Below are 16,505 nucleotides of genomic sequence, written 5' to 3'. Positions count from 1 at the left end.
CTCGGGAATGCCCATTGTGAAACACTTCAACACACGGTATTTCCTAAATTCTCACACGTTCTTTGCTTTCTGATTCATCTGGTGAACTGGGAGTAGGAAGTTGGTCATAGACTATGTGCCCTCCTTCCCTTGTCTGACCAAAACTTGAAGCAATCACATCCACTGCCAGGCCAGCTGTAGCCTTCACCTCTTCCTCTGAAGTGGCCACCTGAGGATTGACTTCAACAAGATCCAGTGCTGACAGCAACCCTGAAAGAACAAAGTATGAAAAGCCTCAGCAAATTCCCTAGCAGCTACCTCCCAGCCAAGGTAACAACATGAGTCATTTTCTACTATAAAATGATCCACTGTCACGAAGTCCCTTCTGCCTCATCCTGTTGGTCATGCATTTAAGTTATAACATAGGTATACAAGAGTAGGGTTGGAAAGAAACCTTTAAAGTAATGAATCATCCTGGTTCAACCAATATAACAGGCACAGCTGTGAGGCCTTCTAGATAGCATAAGGAAAGGGCTTTTGGGAAAGAGGAGATAAAGGAGTTTCCAACCTGCCTTTTGGGCAAAACGTGTGCTATTTCCAATGTGACTAAGAACCTTCCAGATGTACCTGCCTAGAATTAAGTGAAATGTTAAGGCAGGGGCAGTCTCCCACTTGTCACTAGCCAGAGCTCTGTTACCACTTTGGAACGCTCTGCTGTATCTCTACCTCTTAACCCTACCGTGTACCCTGCAAACCTTATTGCCATCTCTGCAGGTCTAATCTCTGAGGGCAGGTTCGAACATCTGACACATTTTTATGTCTCCCAGCAAACCGAGCTGGCTCTTGCACTTGGTTAAGGGAAGACTCGATCATACTGATTGTTGAATCTGGACTCCAGTTACCTGTGAGGGTTTGGTAACTTTAGAAATGCTGTGCCAACGTTGTCAGCACTGTTCTTGGGCTTGGAGCAGGCTGAGGGGAAGGAATGATTAGACCAGAAGAGCCTGTCCAGGCCTCCTTTTCACCTTCCTACCTTCATACCCCCACTGCCAAAAATTACACACAGGTCCCATTTCTCTGGGGGAGTTAACTTTGTAGTTGGTTATTCTGGGTAAAGTTAATCTGCCTCTCCAAGATTCATCTAAACAAACTAGTATTTGAGAATACAAATACCTGAGAATATTTAGGGTGGCCATAAAGTCTGGAAACACCAGAAAATATACCTAATGGCTTATTGATACTACATTATTATGGACTGAATTGTCTCCCTGAAGAAGATATGTTGAAGTCGTAATCCCTGGTACCTGTGAATGTGATCTTTTTGGAAACAGAGTCTTTGAAGATGTTATTAGTTAACAAGAGGTCATACTGGAGAAGGGCGGGTCCTAATCCTGTATGAGTGGTGTCCTTATAAAAAAGAAGACAGACAGGGCAAACGGCCATGTGAAGATGGAGCCAGAGATTTGGACTGATGCATGTACAAGCCAAGGATTGCTGGCCATCACCAGAAGCTAGCAGAGAAGCTCAGAACAGTTCCTCTTCAGGGCCCTCAGAAGGAATCAGGACTTTGGCAACTTGATTTTGGACTCCTAGGCTCCAGAATGTGAGATGATAAACTTCTGTTCTTAAAAGCCAGCCACATTTGTGGTAATTTGTTACAGGAGCCCTAGGCAACTATTACATACATGATCCGTTCAGTGCCGTTACACCCGTTCAGTGTACCATCCCTTATTAGCAATGTGCAGTTCAGCAGTGCACAACTGCAGTGAGCAGACATGTTGATGTAGCCTTTCCATCAGTCCTGCATGTGTATCTATCTGTGAGGCGCTGCCTTGGGTGATTTGTGTCTTTGATAGTCCAGTGACTAAACCTGTGCTTTTAGCATATCGCAAAAGAAGTCATTAAGAGGGTTTGAGCTATTAAGAAAATATATTACTATATTTCCAGATTATTGCTACCCTATAAATTAGTTTAAGCACAGTGTCATGACAGTCTTTTGCAACACCCAGGGGGTAGACACAGGGGTAACCACTGCCCCATTTAAGTTAGAAGTTACCATCCCCCTCCTCTAATAGTGTAATTGGGAAGCAATGTCAAGGATTGGACATACTCCCAGGATCTATGGCCACCAATCCAAGGACCATTGGCAACATCTAAAGATTGTGGGTCTGAGAATGAGACTGACCTTGCTACTGTCAGATATTACATACAAGCCAAGCACTCTCTGCCTTCCTGTATGGCTCCAGGGTATAGTGGGCTCCAAAGCCAGGGAGACCATTTGTCAATGTCCATTTCCATCCCAGCTAGTCAAGGGTTCTTTATAGCTATGGACCCTTCCATCTGGGATCTCTATGCTACTGTCCGCACCCATCTCTTGAGATGGTTACTGAAGTATTGTAGTAGCGTTTAAACAGAAGCCTTCTGATAGAAATGGAAGCTGTTTGCAAACAAACATGAGTTTTGGGACAGTAACCCCTTTTAGCCACTCTTGATAATCTGGCATTCATATTCCAATATCCTCATGTTAAAGTTCCTATCAGGTAAGTCCAAGTATAAGACTTATAAAAGGACCCAAGGTAGTATCCAATTCTCATATATTTTCAAAAGATAAGCTTTAACTCTGAATTTTATCTCCCAGTGAACTGACCTCTTAAAACATTATAGCTATTTGACCATGCCTTTTGATCTTAATCTGCCTCTTGATAATACAGAGAAAAGGAACTATATCACTTTGACAATTTATTCTTGTGTTTATTAAGTGAGTAGACAAACACTTTTTTATTCAATATCATCTTAGCATATTTTGGTATAAGCCAGGTCCAAACACGGCTGTATCCCTCATTAGCTTGGCCATATGACTTTTAGCTATAATAGTTCAAGCAGAAACAAAGTCTGCAATGACATGGAATGGTAGAAGGATCCCCTGCAAGAAGATGCTTCAGCATATTGTGTAGTTAACAGGCTACAAGGGGTGGTTGCTACATACCTGTATTGTGTATTTCCTCACTAATGTACATGCCTTCTCGATAGGTCAGTCCCCCTGCAACACGGGTTCCTGTGGCTGGAGCCAGTGTAGGATCAAATGCATCAATATCAAAACTCAGATGGATTGGTCTTTGTCTTCTAGAAAGAATGAGGATAAAAGAATAATCATTTGGATGAGCTTGGGTATTCATCCTCCCTATGGTTGTGACTCCTGATTTTGTTGCTGTTGGCCCTAGTATTCTGTTAATATGACAGATTTCCAGGTTTCCTCTTCCTGAAAGTTACTGAGTATTAGCTTATTACCTTTCTACACACCACTTTATGACACTGCCATTTGTCCTGCATGCCTCAGACTGGCTACCACCAATTTATATTTCTGGCTTAATTAGAGCCTCTTACAGTAACAACTGTCAGTAGAGGCAGAGGGAATTCTTCACTTCCATATGACATTGGGCTCTGATGTATTCTAATTTTAGCTGGATTGGTCTAGGTTACAGTTGCTGTTATTCTCTCAGAGTAGAAAAGCAGCTGAACCTAACTCTGATTTTATGTCTGTAATCTTCCAATTGTAACTTCTGTTCAGCCCAGATGTCCAGTGGCTGAAACTAACATACAGCATCCTTATACCAAATAAGTAAATTTCTTTTTTTTAATTGTGAAAGTTTACAGCTCAATTTCTCATACAAAAATTGCTAGCACATATTGTTATGTGACATTAGTTGCAATCTCTACAAGGTGACAGCACACACCCCCTTTCTACCCCTGGTTTCTTGTGTCCATTCAGTCAGTACCTTGTCCCTTCCTGCCCTCTCATCCCACTTCCAGACAGGAGCTGCCCATTTGGCCTCGTGTATCTCACTGAACTAAGAACACTCTTCCCGAGTATTATTTTATGTTTTATAATCTAGTCTAATCTTTGTAGAGTGGGCTTTGAGAATGGTTTTAGTTCTGGGTAACAGAGCGTCTGCAGGCCATAGCTTTGGGGGTTCCTCCAGTATCAGACCACTACGTCTGACCTTTTTACGTGAATTTGGGTTCTGCTTCACACATTTTTCCTGCTCCATCTGGGGGGAGACTTGGTTGTGTTCCCTGTCTGAGCAGTCATTGATAGTAGCCAGGCACCGTCTAGTTCTGGTCTCAGGCTGATGGAGTCTCTAGTTTATGTGGGCCTTTTGTCTCTTAGGCTAATATTTCCCTTGTCTCTGTGGTGTTCATTTTCCTTTGCTCCAGGTGGGTTGGGACCAGTTGATGCATCTTAGATGGTCGCTCGCAAGCTTTTAAGATCCCAGATGCCACTCACCAAAATGGGATGCGGAACGTTTTCTTAATAAACTTTGTTATGCTAATTGACCTAGATGTCCTCCGAAACTATGGTCCCTAGGCCCATCCCCAGCTATTCTGTCCCTCAGAGTGCTCGGTTGTGTTCAGGAAACTTAGCTTTTGCTTTGGTCCAGTTGTGCTGACTTCCCCTGTACTGTGTGTTGTCCTTCCCTTCACCTAAGATGATTCTTGTCTACTATACTATCTAGCAAATTCCCCTTCTCCTCCCTCCCCACCCTCGAAACCATCAACGAATGTTTTCTTCTGTGTTTAAACCTTTTCTTGAGTTCTTATAGTAGTGGTCTCATATAGTATTTGTCCTTTTGTAACTAATTTCAGGATAATGTCCTCCAGATTCATCCATGTTGTGAGATGTTTTGCGGATTTATCATTGTTCTTTATCATGGAGTAGTATTCGATAGTGTGTATGTACCACAATTTGTTTATCCATTTGTCTGTTGATGGGCACTTTAGTTGCTTCCATCTTTTTGCTGCTGTGAACAGTGCTGCAATGATCATGGGTTTGCATATATCTGTTGGTGTGCCAGCTCTTCAAATAAGTGAATTTGTTAACAGCTTAAGAAATGACATACTACCAGAGGCAGTTGACATTAATTACCCGTAAACAAAGGCTCAGTATTAGAAAAATGCACTTACAACTAGCGTTTGATTAGTCCTCATCTGCCGTCTTTCTATACTACCAAGATCTGCTTAATATAAAACTATTCAGATGTAGCAATAGTGAAGCTGGGAAGTATGAACAGTTGGAACAGTGAATGTTTCTCACCTCAAAACATAAGAACCACTAAAATGGAGCTGAAGAGAAATTCATATAAGAGGATCTGGCCAATGACTTAAAAGAAATTCCCTCCCAACCCCAGAAGAAGAATATGAGCTGTGTTTCATATCAGCCTTACTGAACTATCTGAATTACATGTACATGTTTTGTTTTTTGTGTTTTAAAGAAAAGCTATCCTCAAGAGATAGGTGAAAATGTGCTGTGTGTTGGGAGTTTGCCCTATTCCCTTTGGGACATAGAAGTAGTCGTCATTGTAATTACTTACTTGCCAATCAGCAGATCGAAGGTCTGTTCCATGACCTTCTGGATACCAAGTCGATCAATGTCCCTCATGGAAAAATACTGGATATCATAGTTCTTTAAAATAAAACTGTGGTGAGATATAAAGGAATGAGTCCTTAGTTTAAAAAGCATTTTTACAAATGTATGTTTAGGAGGGACTTTTTATCAAGCATCAACCTTTCAAATGGAACAAAGGTAGCGAAAACAGACCCAAAGTCTAACCCTAACACATCAACTTACTGTTCAGGAGGGTCCACGTCTCTTAGACCAATGTATACAATATCTGGAGAAGAGACACAAGGCTTGAGCCAGGAAAATCCTGGGAGTTGTGGTACCTATGAAAGGAGGAATGAACAGAATTAATCAAAAGTTCTTGGTCTCAGTAGTGTATGCAACCTACCACAGGGTATGTTTAAAGCAACATAAGACACACTTGGTCTGGGAAAGAACTGATACAAGTGGAAATGTTTCAGAAGGGCAGCTGAAGAACACAGTACAGATTTCTCAAAAAGATTTAAGAAATCTCTTCTCCTAAAGTCACCTCAGTTTCTCATTAACTTATGTGAAGAACAGGAATACTGCTGACTAGCCCTTTTCTACCTTTTTGCATATTACTGAATTGTTACAGATTGGATCTTACAGTATAAGCCAGTTGCCACCTCAAGTTGCTAACAGCCAAAACGTGAATCCTGCCTAATGAATAACCTTTATACCGTCAAGGTTTAACTTGGTCCCTCACTGAGGGAAGGGATATATGGATTCAAGTCTACGCCTGACATGGACTCCCATGTCTGTGTCTTCTGAACAGCTTAGGGGAAAATACTACACAGAGGTAATCATGGTTTTCCTTGTTTTCTAGACTCGTATGTCTGAGAGTGTGGCCTGACAGCCTTTAACCAAGAAGTCCTCTGGCTATGCATGTATCAATCACTAGTTACTACCCATCGCTACCTTGCTTTTTTACCAGATTATGCGCTTCCCTGAGAACAGGGACCATCGTCTGTGCTCTTAGCACCTAGCAGATTACCTGGCCTTATAATGTTTGATGAACAAATGAAGGAATGGTAAGCATTTCTATCAACTGCCACACTCAACCCATCCTTAACAGAAATCTTACTGAACTTGACACTAAAAGCCCTAGAATAATCCCTGGGGGCCATTCAACTTTCTTTTCACTTCAGCCAACTGACCTTGTCCTGTAGTTCTCTGAGTAGGAATGAAACTGGCTGTCCATGGAGATTTCCTGATGGAGTAGTTAGGGGTGTGTTGATGTCAGCATGGGCATCAACCCAGATGACACAAAGGTCTGGGCAATGCCGGGCGTGGCCACTAATGGTTCCGATTGCCAGGCTGCAAAGAACAAATACAATAATCCTCAAGGACTTGTTCGGCAAACATCACCAATAAATATCCTCAGCCAGCGCAGCTTACCCTCTGTCCTCAGAGCAAAGTCGGGGCTCCAGACTGAGACAGGGTTTGGATGACAGAGTCCCGGGGATTGCAGTTCCCAAAGACTAACCTTGACTGAGTTACAAAGGGAGAAATGGAAGGTTCTTAAGATTCAAAGCTAACAGCTGGTTATCCCTATAGTGTGGCAGATGTCATTGCTGCCCCAAATTAATATAATTTGATCCATTAGCTCTGGCCCAGCAAAGGACCACAAATATTTGTGCAATGAAATGAAACCCAGTTAAATAATGTTAAATAATATACTTAACAGCTCACAAAAACGTTGCTTCATACCTCTTAAGGAAGACTTGGAAAATCTATTACCTCCAAACAATCAGTTAAATCTAACTTTTTAAAGGATGAAAATTGGAAAGTGTTATAGCTTTTCAGAAAGATTATATTGATAACTTCCTAAACACTTGCAAAGTCAAAGATGTTGAAGACTGACATTAAATAAGGGAACCCAAGTAAAGATCTCATTGAGACCAATGAATGAATAGAAGTTTATCTGCATGTTACCTTATATACATTAGCATGGCATTTAAATATTCTAAAGTGTTTCTGTTTTTGCCTTTCTTTGTCCTTGGCCTCTGCTTACATTAGCCAAATACCCCATCTCAACTTACAGTTGATGAGATTGGTGGGAAAGCTGCCCAGTTTCCCATAACCAAGGAATTTGACATAGATAGGAAATGCAACTTAAGCATCTCAGGAACTAACTGCATCCACCTTTCTTGGTCAATACAGCGTGAAACAGAGTTTTAGATACCATGCCTCACGTTAGACCTCTTTTTGAGATGTTGCTTTTAGGTGCCGTTGAGTCAGTTCCAACACAAAGCAACCCTGTGTACAACAGAACGAAACACTACCTGGTCCTGCACCATCCTCACAATTGTTGCTATGTTTGAGCCCATTGTTGCAGCCACTGTGTTAATCCATCTCATAGAGGGTCTTCCTCTTTTTCACTGACCTACTTTACCAAGCATGATGTCCTTCTCCAGGAACTGGTTCCTCCTAATAACCTGCCATCTTCATGTCTACGGAGCATTCTGGCTGTACTTCTTCCAAGAAAGATTTGTTCTTCTGGCAGTCCATGGTATATTCAGTATTATTTGCTAATATCATAATTCACATGCATCAGTTCTTCTTCAGTTGTCCTTATTCACTGTCCAGCTTTCACATGCATATGAGACAATTGAAAATAGCATGGCTTGGGTCAGGCACACCTTAGTCCTCAAAGTAACATCTTTGCTTTTTAATACTTTAAGGAGGTCTTTTGTAGCAAATTTGTCCAGTGCAATGTCATTTGATTTCTTGACTGCTGCTTCCATGGGCATTGATTGTGGATCCAAGTGAAATGAAATCCTTAACTTCAGTATTTTCTCCGTTTATCATGATGTTGCTTATTGGCTCAGTTGTGAGGTTTTTTTGTTTTCTTTATGTTGAGGTGTAATCCTTACTGAAGGCTATGGTCTTTGGTCATCAATAAGTGCTTCAAGTCCCCTTCACTTTCAAAAAGGTTGTGTCATCTGCATATCACAGGTTGTTAATGAGCCTTCTTCCAATCCTGATGCCCTGTTCTTCATATGGTTCAGCTTATCGGATTATTTGCTCAGAATACACACTGAATATGTAAGTATGGTGGAAGGATACAACCCTGACACACACCTTTACTGATTTCAAACCAAACCACACACTATTCCCTTGCTCTGTTCAAATGACTGCCTCCTGGTCTATGTACAGGTTCTGCATAAGCACAATTAAGTGTTCTGGAATTCCTGTTCTTTGAAATGTTATTCATAATTTGTTATGATTCACACAGTTGAATGCCTTTGCTTAGTCAATAAAACACAGGTAAAGGTTTCTGGTATTCTCTACTTTCAACCAAGATTCATTTGACACCAGCAATGATATCCCTCATTCCATGTCCTCTTCTGAATCCCCTGCTTGAATTTCTGGCAGCCCCCTGTTGTACTGCTGCAAAATTTTACTTGGATGTCATATTAATGATACTGTTTGATAATTTCCACATTTCACTGCATCTCCTTTCTTCAGAATGGGCACAAATACGGATCTCTTCCAGTCAGTTGGCCAGGTAGCTGTCTTCCAAATTTCCTGCCATAGACGAGTGATAGCATGCCAGAAAATAATCTTTGAGGGATAGCATGGTTAAATGATAAAAAGTAGTGGATTATGTCAGTATACTAGGGTTTTAGCCCTGAAGGGCTGTGTGACCTAAGACAAGTCACCCAATTTCTTCAGTTTCCTTTTCTGTAAGATAGGAATAATAATATTTGGCCTGTTTAAGTAAGAGTTGATTTGATGACTAAGGCAAATAGTATATATTATACTATGCCTCTTCCTTTAAAATGTTTAATAACTAATTCCAAGTTATACACTCATACCTTCCTTTCTAGAATCTCCCAAATTGCCTAAGTTTTAGCATTGAACAGGAAAAAGGTGAACAATGACACAGCTGCAATATAGATAGCTATAGGCAAAAGAAACCAAAGCCTGTGGTAATCACATTGATAAAAGGGCCCCCAATAATGAGACTTGACCAGAAGAAAGACTGGACAAATGAACTTCCAGAGATAGCACTGAGCTAGGACACCGGAGACCTATCTTCTGGTTGATTTCATTAAATCTTAGTAGAGAACCTAGGACTGACCACTTTCTTATTCTATCTGAATTTTTATTCCTAGTGAGAAATCTATCTCCTCTGGTTGTAGCAAAAAATGATTCAACTTCTGTTAAATTATCTGAAAAGCTCGAAGGGCAAGTTGCTAGACTGCATCTGGAAAGAGAAGTTCATTGCCACAGGAGTCACACTGACTTTGAATCCCAGCTTTACTACTTCCTGGCTCTCAACCTTAGTTATTTGACCTCACTGTTCTGGGCAGTAAATTAAGATAAATCAGATCACCTCAAGGCATCATTAGGAGGATTAACTGAGTATAGATAAGAAGTGCTCAGTACTCATAGTACACAGTGCCTTTCTCCTTCTATAAAAACTTTCATTACTTAGTTCCAATTACAGTCCCCTGTGAAATCTGACTACTCTAGCCCAGACTGACCTCTTCCTTCTTGTAAATCTTGTAGAATTCAGTATTTCATTTTTCATTCCATGTGTTTCATTTCACCTATTTCTGAAAACAGGGACTGTATCTTACTTTATATAACCACAATCCCTAGCAAAGCTGAGACACATCAGAATGTAGTTGTGTTGTTAGGTGCTGTCAAGTTGGTCCTGGCTCATAGCACCCTATAGGACAGAGCATAACTGCCCCATAGGGTTCCAAGGAGCAGCTAGTAGATTTGAACTGCTGACCTTTCAGTTAGCAGCCGAGCTCGTAACCACTGTGCCACCAGGGCTCCTCAAAATAGTGCTAAATAAAATACATGCTGATTCACTGGTAGAAGGACTGACTGTATAGTCACCTAGGGTCCACAGTGTAGAGGCAGCAAATGTACTCACACAAGCCAAGGGAATCCAGGCCATCTAGCATATACCAGAGTTAACCTTTTGCAAGTTCAAATGATACAAAGACAGGGATGCCTTTGCAAGAATTCTAAATGATTAGCCCAAAACACCATGTAACTCAGCTTCTGCACTACCCGTCTTCTGGTTTACCTGTGGTCTCCTCCCACTGTGATGCAGCTGTAGCCATCTGACACAGCTCTACTAACCACCTCAGCCAGTTCCTGGTTGGCAAGGCCCACTGAGCGTGGATTTACTATCAGGTTGTTGTAGAGATCATCTTTGGGAACTGGAGTGAAACTCAAATCTCCAAAGTCTTTTAGGTGGCAGCCTAGGAACAAATGAAGGATGACAAGATTAACTGTGTGAGCTATCCCAACTCTTACTAGCCTGGGCCACAAATAACAACTTTTGACAAAGTATACATACTCATTCTGTCATACTAAAATTCAAAATATTGCATGACTACGTGGCAGGACTATCTCAATCCTTGCCACAATTGTGTGAGCACCACTTTACAGATGGCATTGGCCAGGAAATGCAGGTCTGGCTTATGTTCAGAAAAGGATGAGAATGTACTTTGGTGGACAGCTGGCAATCTACCAAAAAAGTATTTTGTAATTCTGCCATAACCTTTAAGTGATTAAGAGCTCCAAATACTGAAGCTTAGGTTGCCCTAGGATTACCATTTTATATTATTTTTAACTACTCTAATTCATTACAGAGCTCAATCACAGTGAATGTACTATGCCATCCCGATGTAACGAGCTTTCTTCTTTCTCTAATTCCTGCTGTACCAACAGCATTGTAGCACCTAGAGGACTAGTAGAGAAGAACCCAGGGCTGGTTTGTAAAAAACAAAGGCTGAAAGGAAATGTGCATGGGAAGTTCGAATATTGGAACAATGTGATAAAAGATTGTAGAGAACACAAATTATGACCCAGAGTTTCTGAGATAAATGAGAAAGCTGATGGGAGGTTAATCTTTTATAAAGAGCAGGATAAACTGGCTAATATTGAAGCTATTACTTTATCAGAGTGCTATAGCAAATTCTTCTCATTCAAAGGGCATAAGAAACAGTCTAATTTTTTAATGAATCTCAGCTACTAATGAAAAGAGCAAATATTGTAATATGAAAGGTATGTTTGCCTGTCATGCCTGTGGGAATTGTCCCTTCCTCTGTGTGCTTCAGGTCAACCTATCTGCAAGTCTAGGTCAGGTGAGCCCTGGTGTTTCATTGCTGCTTTGTTCCTCTCTTTTAAGAAGGCACCATAGAACAGGATGTACCTGAAACTTCAAGGAAGCTCTTAGGTCAAACAGACCAGAAACAAATTTGAAAGGCTTCTCATCTTCCACTTGCAGTGAGAAAAAGGAGAGCTCTCATACACTGCCACAGCCTTGTTGCTTCTCTCCCCAGTGCTGGTAATAAAAACACACTGAGTATTATTCTGATCTTTTAGGTCTAGACGTTACCTTTAGCCTCGATAAACTTCTCCAGGTTCCATTGGAGTGGAATGAGAGAACACAAGTGCACCAAGAGAATGATGCAACCAGGCAGTAGGAGAAGAAATCAAAGCAGCCCTACGTGACCTTAGTGGTATCTGTGAACAGCACTTCTATTTCAGGGCCCTGATCACTAGTGAGTGAATCCCTGAACGAAGCTAGTGCCCGGAAAGAAGGAAGTGGAGCATAATCGTCTGCCTCCACATGCTACCTTGTGCTAGGCACTTTACTGGTACCTGCAAATCCTCATGTCCCCTGCTGGCGTTGTTACCCGTACTTTGCCGAAGAGGAAACTGCAGCTCAGCGAGCTGTCTTAGAGCAAGCCTGAAACACTTTTTGGCTAGAGATTCAGATGACCAGGTATTTTTCAGCAGCGTAAGTGTACCCCACTCTCCTTTCTGCTCTGACTTCCACTTACAGATGGCCCCATCTACTATCAACCAAGTCATGACAGTGACTGTCAGAAGACTCCACTGAGCCATAGGTGACCCATTGGCAGAAAAATAGATTTGGAGAAACATAAAAAGCCTTTTCAAACTGTCTCTGAATAGGAGGGAAATGTTGATGACTTCTCAAGAATAATTCAGTAAAACCTGGAGAAAAACTAAGATTGTGAGATCTCATTTGATGCCGAGAGAGTACTAATGGCTTTTAAAGTTACAGAGTTAAATATTATATTTGGCAGATTTAGTCCCATGCAAAGAGAATTCCCAGAATTTTGAAGGAATGCACCTGCTAATTCCTAGAACCTCGAAGTTGTACCCAGAATACCAGCTCATTGAAAACAAATTTGCAATGTTACTAAAGGCCTAAACCAGGAAAAGAATACCAGGGTTACTTCAGGCTATTTGAAGTAAGCAGAACTTTCCTGTTATCCCCAAATGTGATTTGAGTAATAACCTTTAAAGAGACTGTTATTTAGGGAAATTTATTTGGCTACCACCAATAAAATGCAGAGGTTTCCATTTTTTACTTGGTGCGTACAACTCCCAGAGGCTATGCAACCCTCAAGATCCATGTGTCTTGAGGTATCTGAAAATCAGTTCTTTGCTTCTTTAAGCTAGGTTTGGCACATTAAGGAAAGAAGCCATATCACACAAGTAGACATATTTGTTGCAATGCACTTCTTCAGAGTCCCCAAGAAGACGGTGCCAACCAGCACTCTCAACTTCTTCTTCCTCCCCACTCTGCTCTCCTATTACCTCGGCAGCTGGTGAGTGTTGTCAGAGGGAGTGAAGACCATAATGAGGAGGAGAGGAGCAGGGACGGCAGCAGTGGGGGTTCTAGGAGGGAAGGTCACCCAGGAATCCAGGCCAATCACTTCAGACATGTCCATCTAGCATATACCAGAGTTAATCTCATGCAAATTCAAATGACACAAAGACAGGGATTCTTTTGCATGAATGTGATCCTAGAGTAAAAATATTCAAATACAAAACAAACTCTAACTTTAGGCTCAAGAAATGTAGCTGACTCCCTTTTACTCAGTACTGAAGTCACTCCTGAGGTTCACCCTTCACCCAGGGATTAGACAGGCCCATGAAACAAAAGGAGACTGGATGGGCACACCAGCCCAGGGGCAGAGGCGGGAAAGCAAGAGGGGACAGGAAAGCTGGTAAGGGGAACCCAAGGTCGAGAAGGGGAGAGTGTTGATATGTCGTGCAGTTGGCAGCCAGCGTCACAAAACGATATGTGTATTGTTTAATAAGAAATGAATTTGTTCTGTAAACCCTCATCTAAAATGCAATACAATAAAAAAGAAATGTAGCTGACATGACTTCCAGCACCACTTATATATTTCCTGCTAACTGGTTCTTTAGCTACATCTGTCCTTCTTGCCAAAGGAGAACAGATGGTATCATCTTCAAAAGACAGACTGAATAACATTTGCAACTCTGAACCAAAATCATGTCAACCCTCTAAGCACCTTTAGATCATGGTGAGCCAGCTCAGGCTTTCTCTTAGCAGCTTGATTCCAGCACAGGCAGGGTTAGGTAGGTACAAGGGGGTTCCTCTGGCCTTGTAAGCCACACCAACACAACCACTGTCCTTCTTCAGAACAAGATTGTCGATCTTAAGAACAAGATTGTTAACATGTCGACAAGGCCTCAAGTTGTTCCAATATCTAATCACAGGATGAGATGGCAGAAAATCCCTGGAGATAGAAAGTTCTTTACAACATGTGATTTTTTGTTCAGTTATTCTTTACATGCTGCCTTGTTCCAGAAAGGACTTAAAAGGAGAAGACATCAGGACTGGGATATGAGATGGACCAGTTATACTCCTGATGTGTAGCTTTCCCTGCCTCAGACCCTGGGCTACCCTGACATTCTGGTGAGTCTGCAGAAGGAACCTCAAGCCAGACAGATCACATTCCATATTACTCTAGGCTGAAAGCACAGGGCACACATAAGATGGCCACAACGGGCCAAGTGACACACCAAATGCAAAGTAAAGAATTCCTGCCCTCTGGCCCCTAACTTCTAACCAAGTTCAGTTTCTAGGCCTGTCCTACCTCACACAGTTGTTATGAGGATTACCAAAAATGAGATGACAAAAAAAAACCCTGACACATGGTAGGGATTACATATTCAGATGATGAGGCATCTTCATGGTTTTTCTCTCCATCCTACCCTTTTTAACTTTCCCCTGAAACTGATGGTGTAACCTAAGACTTCCCAAAACCTGTCTGTAATATGACTGTGTCATTTTGAATAAAAACAGAGTTTTTGGTGAGAAGTTGGAAACAAATGTAGGCCCACTGACTTTTCACTGAAATGGCTCCTAGAGTCCAGCTCTCACACACAGTTCCTATTTTCTACATTCTCTATGAAAGAATATAAAAAGGCAAGGCCAATTTAATCTTGAAACACCAATTCCCTGAAAGCCCTAACCACAATGCCACACCCTACTGTGACTCAATTCTTGGATCACACTCTTAACCCTTTGCTGACAAGATTCCAACTCATAGCAGAAGGATGAGGTGAACTGCCCCATAAGGTTGCCAAGGAGCGGCTGGTGGATTCGAACAGCCAACCTTATGGTTAGCAGCCCAGCGCTTAACCATTGCATCGTCAGAACTCCTTGGGTCACACAGGAAAGTGTTTTCCGATTCAGAGGTTCAGACCTCTTGATGGGGAGGGGGTAGAGAGCAGGGAAGATTCTGTCTTCTCTTCAAATCTAAGTATTACCACACCTGTTTTATTAACACACTCTCAATACCAAGAGAGTCTGGTCATTTATAGAGAGGGACAAGTAAATTTATGCAGGGATTAAATTATTTAAACCAACCATAAAAACTCTTAGATTCTAAACCTCTGAATTGTGCTATTTTGAATTAAAAAAGGAATAACGCAGCATCTGTCTAAAGTAAATAACTAGAGGTCAGCCTTACTTGAAAGAAAGTGGTCATCATTAGCTACTCATGTCTTGGTTAAAAACAAATATGTTTCAAAAAGGGGATAACTGGCCACTGTAACCTACTAACATTTAGCATGAATAAATATATCAACCGGTAGACAATCACCTTGTAAGAGATAATGAAGTTTGATAGATGACAGTTATGCTTTGAGTCATACATACTTAAAAATCTGGGAACCAGGTGGCTTCTGAGTAGCTAGTCATTTTGAAAGAAAGGAAATAGTTATCCAGGGAAAATCTCATGAGTCAAGACATGAAGTGACAGAAGAAAGCTGTGATGCACTATCCCCTTTATTCCTTCAACAAAAATTTACTGTGTACTTTCTGGGTCTGGTACTCTGAGCTCTAGGGAGATAGAGGTAAGGCATGGTTGCAGCCTTCAAGGAGCTCACAGCCTGGTAAGGAGACAGGGAAAGTGTAAGCACAGTCTAGTGCTAACTCTGCCATGTGGCTGTGCACAGTGTGGTGGGAAGAGAGGAAAGGTGCTGACTGAAACCCAGGAAAGCCAGGAGGACTCCTCAGAAAAGGCAATATCTGAGTCTTTTTTTTTTTTTTTAATTTTTATTGTGCTTTAAGCGAAAGTTTACAAATCAAGTCAGTCTCTCACACAAAAACTTCTATACACCTTGCTACATACTCCCAATTGCCCTCCCCCTATTGAGACAACCCGCTCCCTCCCTCCACTCTCTCTTTTCATGTCCATTTCACCAGCTTCTAACCCCCTCTACCCTCTCATCTCCCCTCCATGGAGGAGATGCCAACATAGTCTCAAGTGTCCACCTGATCGAAGAAGCTCACTCCTCACCAGCATCCCTCTCCAACCCATTGTCCAGTTCAATCCCTGTCTGAAGAGTTGGCTTTGGGAATGGTTCCTGTCCTGGGCCAAGAGAAGGTCTGGGGGCCATGACCACCGGGGTCCTTCTAGTCTCAGTCAGACCATTAAGTCTGGTCTTTGTACAAGAATTTGGGGTCTGCATCCCAGTCCTCTCCTGCTCCCTCAGGGGTTCTCTGTTGCATTCCCTGTCAGGGCAGTCATTGGTTGTAGCTGGAAGAGGCAATATCTGAGTCTTAAAGTTATTAGCCAAGTAAAAAGGGGAGGAGCAAGGGCTTACCAAGCCTAAGAGGCACACAATACCTTCAGCCCTCTTGAACAGTTGAGAGTTCCCCTGAGTCCAGGGTGCCTTCAGGAGGACTGTGGAGAGATGAGGCAGGAGAAAGGAGCAAGCTCCAGATTAGGAAACCACTAAGATTTTCAAGTCAGGAAGTAAAAAATCATATCAGCATTTT

The 16,505-nt window shown here is 41.8% G+C and overlaps 1 protein-coding gene across 1 annotated transcript in view; it reads right to left on the bottom strand.

Moving 5' to 3' along the window:
• Window positions 1-43: 43 nt before the first annotated feature.
• Window positions 44-16,505, bottom strand: part of ARG2 (arginase 2) — a 37,075-nt gene continuing 20,613 nt past the window's right edge. Inside the window, exons 3-8 of the mRNA XM_003408724.4 lie at window positions 10,449-10,626; window positions 6,556-6,715; window positions 5,606-5,700; window positions 5,349-5,453; window positions 2,966-3,102; window positions 44-249 (exon numbers count right to left, since the gene is read on the bottom strand). Coding sequence (XP_003408772.1) covers window positions 44-249; window positions 2,966-3,102; window positions 5,349-5,453; window positions 5,606-5,700; window positions 6,556-6,715; window positions 10,449-10,626 — 881 coding nt within the window. The remainder of the gene's footprint in view (window positions 250-2,965; window positions 3,103-5,348; window positions 5,454-5,605; window positions 5,701-6,555; window positions 6,716-10,448; window positions 10,627-16,505) is intronic.

This window comes from Loxodonta africana, chromosome 10, assembly GCF_030014295.1.
Source record: "Loxodonta africana isolate mLoxAfr1 chromosome 10, mLoxAfr1.hap2, whole genome shotgun sequence".
In the NCBI taxonomy this organism is placed as follows: Eukaryota; Metazoa; Chordata; class Mammalia; order Proboscidea; family Elephantidae; genus Loxodonta; species Loxodonta africana.
The sequence above is the reverse complement of the archived record's forward strand: the minus strand, read 5'-3'. Positions and strand labels throughout refer to the sequence as shown.